The sequence below is a fragment of the Asterias amurensis genome, chromosome 10 (genome assembly GCF_032118995.1).
Source record: "Asterias amurensis chromosome 10, ASM3211899v1".
Classification (NCBI taxonomy): domain Eukaryota; kingdom Metazoa; phylum Echinodermata; class Asteroidea; order Forcipulatida; family Asteriidae; genus Asterias; species Asterias amurensis.
Window position 1 is genome coordinate 6,407,388 of NC_092657.1, and position 5,383 is coordinate 6,412,770.

The 5,383-nt window shown below is 38.2% G+C and overlaps 1 protein-coding gene across 1 annotated transcript; it reads right to left on the reverse strand.

Moving 5' to 3' along the window:
- Window positions 1-656: 656 nt before the first annotated feature.
- Window positions 657-5,057, reverse strand: LOC139943118 (uncharacterized). Its single transcript, XM_071939936.1, has 3 exons — window positions 4,843-5,057; window positions 3,701-3,837; window positions 657-1,956 (listed from the first exon to the last, which is right to left on the reverse strand). Exons 1-3 carry the CDS (start codon window positions 4,886-4,888, stop codon window positions 1,681-1,683), a joined length of 459 nt encoding a protein of 152 aa, XP_071796037.1. The 5' UTR covers window positions 4,889-5,057; the 3' UTR covers window positions 657-1,680.
- Window positions 5,058-5,383: the final 326 nt, after the last annotated feature.

Here is a 5,383-nt window from a genome sequence, read left to right on the forward strand (position 1 = left end):
AGCACATGGTCATAAATCCAGGAAAACCCTTACCTAACAAGATGATTGATGTCATCAGCACCAGGGGAGCCAACGCATGGCTGGCGTGATAAAGATTGATCATGGTAGCAGAGAGCATACTGTATTCAACCCCGTAGATACCAAGATTGCCTCGATCAGAAAGCAAGTTGTGGTGTTACAAGAACAGACACAAGCATCGTTGTGCAAAAGCAGTGCGGCTGTATTGGTGATTTGTATACCTCATGGACTCGTGACGCTTTAGACGACTAGTTCGGAAAACTACCAGTATTGCTTTGATCAAAAAGCAAGCTTTGGTGCTTCGTGAGGTTGTATAGACAGCGTGGTGTAAAAGCAGCGCGGCTTCGTTGGTGAATTCCTAATGGTCTCACGTGACGCTTAGACGACTAGTTCGGAAAAAATACATCACGTGATTGACACACCTTAATATCACACCTTGACGTCGTAGGTATATCATCCATGCGGAAACGAAGGTCATTTGCTTCTCAATGCTTAACCAACACCTGTGACGTCATGCTATTGTTAAATCGCGCCATTATTTTTCACGAATAGCGCGATGGGTACATCTATTCACCCATTGTGCATTACAAGAGTTTAAAAGAGGTAATAAAGTAAATGAAGTCAATGACGCCTTGGACCATATTACCGATTGAACCTAAATTCTCACAGGTTTTTTATTTTATATATTACTTGTGATACACGAAGTGTGGGACTTGGACAATACTGTTTCCCGAAAGTGTATAATGTCTTTGAACACTCAGTATCTGTATGAGTTCAAATCAAAAATTGAATTTCAAACTATAACAATTGACACAAAGGTGTCTTAGTGGAATGCCAAACAAATTTAAATACGACATGGTGTCGCCGTGTCATATCATGAGTTTTAAATAAATCCGTAATTCTCGATAAAGAGAATTGATAATTATTTTCATGTTTTCTCAAAAAGTAAAGCATTTCATGGAATAATATTTCAAGAGAAGTCTTTCACAATTAACTTCTGTAAACCCTGTGAGTTATTTGTAAATATGTGAACTTTTATTTGTTTTCTGTTCCGAAAGTGTATACTGGCTTTAACGGTATGCGATACTTCCCGTTGAACACTCAGTTTCTGTATCGAGTTCAAATCAAAAACATTAATTTCAAACTATAACAATTAACGCAACGGTGTCTTACTGGAATTCCAAACGATAACACTTAGAGCAATATGATGATTATATTGAATAGAACTCTGTTATATTTTTTATCTTATTCAAAAATAAATTACGAACTATAACATTTAACGCAATATAATAAATGTAATAAATATAACTGTGTACTTGTTTCTTTCCCTTTTCTTACACAATTGCAACTGTTTTAACAGTTTAAAATTTAGATATTGCATGTGAACTGTTGTTATTTTGCAGTTTGTTGTGTTTGCCTTCAATTTTACAATGTTCAATAACAACCAATGCCACGAAACGTTAATTTTCAGCACAGCACACAAATTGTATAAACAATCACCAAGGACGGCAGCCAATTTTAATCAAAATAAAAGCTTTTATCAAAATGAGTATCAACCATTCTATCGAGCTGCAAATTTTCAAGACACTACTAATGTCATTGCAACTCGAAAGAAGGCGGCTATTCAATAAATCAAATTAATTTTCACTTTCCGCCAGTTATCTATGAACCAATCATCAGCAAAATGCTGGCAAGTGACATAAATAACATGTTAAATCCATTGCTGTCTCGATTAGTAGCTTGCCCGTTGTTTCCAGCGTTTTGTCCATTGTTGTTAGCACTTCTTACAGTGGGTGGTCCGTTGCATAAGTTACCCGAGCAGCAGTCTATACACACGTCTTCCATGCATTGGGGTTTATCCGACATGCATAGGTATTCTATCAATGGACATCCTCTCTGCAGAATTGTCTTTGTGGATGTTTCGTTTAGAAAGTAGACCTGATGGGGAAAATAAATAATTCCATCAGACAAACTCGGTAGGTATCTTTACTTAGTTTGAGGAAACCGAATCATGCAATGATAGGGAGCAACTTGGTCACGGAATGTAGATTGCGTGCGACAAAGTCTTTTGCTTCTAAGATTTCAATAATTGTTTGGTACAATGACGCGCTTGAACAATATTATAGTCACCACTAAGATTTGAATTCCTCAGACATCGAGAGAGTTGCTATGTCATAAGATAAGGGGGCCAAACAAGCTTTTGTTATACGTAAGAGACGGTGAACACCCATTCACTATTTCGAAAGGATGTGTATGACACAGTGGTACCAGGGTCTGCTCATCTGGAGGCTGCTATACAAAAGCTTGTCCTGAACCATGTGGCATAGCAACTGTCTCTATGGTCTGGGGAATTCAAGTGTAAGCGGTAACTTGTGACTGCAGGTCATTTTATACCAGAAAACATTCAGATCTAACTCGCAAATGGCTTCTTGTAGCGTCTCGCCCAAGAGACAATTCTCATTAAAGCCATTGGACCCTTTCGGTACATAAAAAAAAAAAAAAAAAAAAAAAAAAAAAAAAATCACAGATTTACAAATAACTTACAGGGTTTACATAAGGCAGTGGTGTGACTTCTCTTGAAATACTATTCCATGAAATGCTTTACTTTGTGAGAAAACAGTAAAACAATATCAATTCTCGATAGCGAGAATTACGGATTTAATTTTTAAACACATGTCGTGACACGGCTAAACGCGCGGAGACAAGGGTGGGTTTTCCCGTTATTTTCTCCCGACTCCGATGACCGATTGAGCCTAAATTTTCACAGTTTTGTTATGTGATATAGAAGTTGTGATACACGAAGTGTTGGCATTGGACAATACTGTTTACCGAAGGGGTCAAATGGCTTTAACTAATTTCTTGAAAATAAATCATAAGAAAACCGACAAAAACTATTCCCTCATAACACAATTGCGTATTAGGCTTGAAAAGAAAAACATCAAGGATGTCGAATCCTGCTTTATTTCACTGCTGCATGATGACATCTTATAAAGGAACATGTTGCCTTAGATCGGGTGAGTTGGTCTTCGCACGGTTTTTCTTTTATTTTGTGAACTAACACGTCGGCCATTTTGTGGAGTCAAAAACTTGACTCCACAAAATGGCACGCTGTGTAAACTTCTTTCTAGCCATAATGCATTTTACAACAACCTGTTTTCAAGCGCTTTTTAGGTACAAACTCACCCGATAGATTCCCATTGTAGTCAGGAAATGGTATCCTAACTAAATTCAATTGCAGAGTAATTTTTTTAAAAGCTAGCAAGTTCCACACTGTTGCAGTGTAACGGTCTGTTAAAGACACTGGACACGTAATTGTCAAAGACCATGCAGTCTTCTCACTTGGTGATCTCAACATATTCATAAAATAACAGACCTGAACATTTAAGCTCAATTGGTGCTCGAAGTTACGAAATAATAATGGAGGGAAAAACCTTGTCACACAAAGTTGTGTGCTTTCAGGTGCTTGATTTCGCGGTCTCAAAATCTCATTCTGAGATATCGAGATTAAATTCGTGGAAAATTAATTCTTTCCTGAAAACTGCGTTACTTCAGAAGGGGCCGTGTCTCACAATGTTGTATACTATCGGCAGCTCTCCATAACCGCAAGTAAGGTTTTATGCTAATAATTATGTTGAGTAATTACCAATAGTGTCAAGTGCATTTAATAGGTTATTTTACTTACCGCACATTTGCCACGTGAGCATGTGGTCGTTTCAACCATGGCATCACGTGGGTCGAAAGGCTCACCGCACGCAGCGGTCCCTATTATTGGGATGTTATAACAGTCATAGCAGGAAACGTCTCCAAAGACACAGCTACCTGAACAAATCAAAGACAGTTATACAAATTACAAAACAAAAGCCACGAGGCCTGTTCTTTTGCAGGCACAAAATGCACACAACTGAGTGGAATAGCAACAACTCTTACAAATTTAACTTGCTACGATTGCGGGACATACCGAGTATAAAGTGCGTATACACACGTCGGGTTGTGAGAAACAAAACACAATAAATTGTTTATTACCTATAGGAAAGAAAACTTAGCTCCAAAGTTGTTTGTGTTTTTCCCGACTTTACTTTGTTTTATGTGAATAAAATAAACAGAAATTCACCAATACAACCCTTTTCATCTGGGCGTTTTGCTCTCTGATTTATCTTGGCGTTATAATATATGATAATTAAGCATTACTGCCCTTTTTATCTGGGTTTTCAGTTCTTGAATTTATGTTCCTTCCTTTTACATCGTAGGACCGCGGTTCGAATCGCAAGAAAAACCGAAGCCTTGTATTTCGCCCACATCTAAAACTTGTCAATTTGTGCATGTTTGCTACTCATCATGTTGTTGTCGCTACTTTATTGTTTAATGTGTAAACATACTCCCTAAATAAAAAGGGTGAAAAAGACCACTCTTTACAATACGAGTTGTCCCTCATATGGCTCTCTAAAAAGATTGGTGGTTATTTCACTCTTTTAGAGGGGGTCTCACTCCAGGAGAGAGTGGAAAAAATCACTCAAAAAGATGCAAACTTCAATTTAAAGGAGTGGAATACCACTCGAAAAAAGAGTTGTCCCTCATTTGGCTCTTAGTTTCAAGAGTGCCTTTTCATTATTTTACATTAAGAGAGTAAGGATACAACCAACGTCATTTATCATATAATAGAAAAATGCACAATGTCACTCTATTAGTGGGACAAGTCGACCTGTCCACAATAAGATAGAACTCACAATAGCACCACCGAGCATATCTTGGAACCGCAGCGATGTAGTGATAATGTCGAACTGCAGTCCGTCGTGATTTTGAATTAAAGTGGATTAGGGCACTTACCATGAAGGGTACAAACCAACAACAGGAGTAGAACCAGGTTCTTCATGTTTCTTTCAATCGAGTTAACCAAACGTTACATGCAATGATTAATGTCTTCTCAGTAGAAGACGACGACACACGAACAGGAGCTGCTTCGGAGTGGAAGACGCAATGATGAATGGAAAACGTTCACCAGTAGCAAAGTCTGGAGCCTCAAGCTGGTGATAGAGTATCGATAATCACGAAGGTTACCCGACTACTGCACAGTCAGATAAAACCCAGTAATGGGTGGCAGTAACAATGGAAGAAAAATCTCAACCAATCGCTGTGGAGTCTCATGTTGTGATACCATTCAAAGGCCTACAGCGTGACGCACCTGGTAGAAAGCGCATTCCTCCAAGTAATTGTGAATAAAGGCCAACAACACACCAACAATGAAGCGGGAATTTTAAATGCTGTTTTCTTTTCAATCGTTTGGATGATTTTTTGTTTGAAGAGTTCGCTACCCTTCCTCACCCTACTCAATTGAAGTTAAAAGCATTCAACAATTAGTTCTGTACCC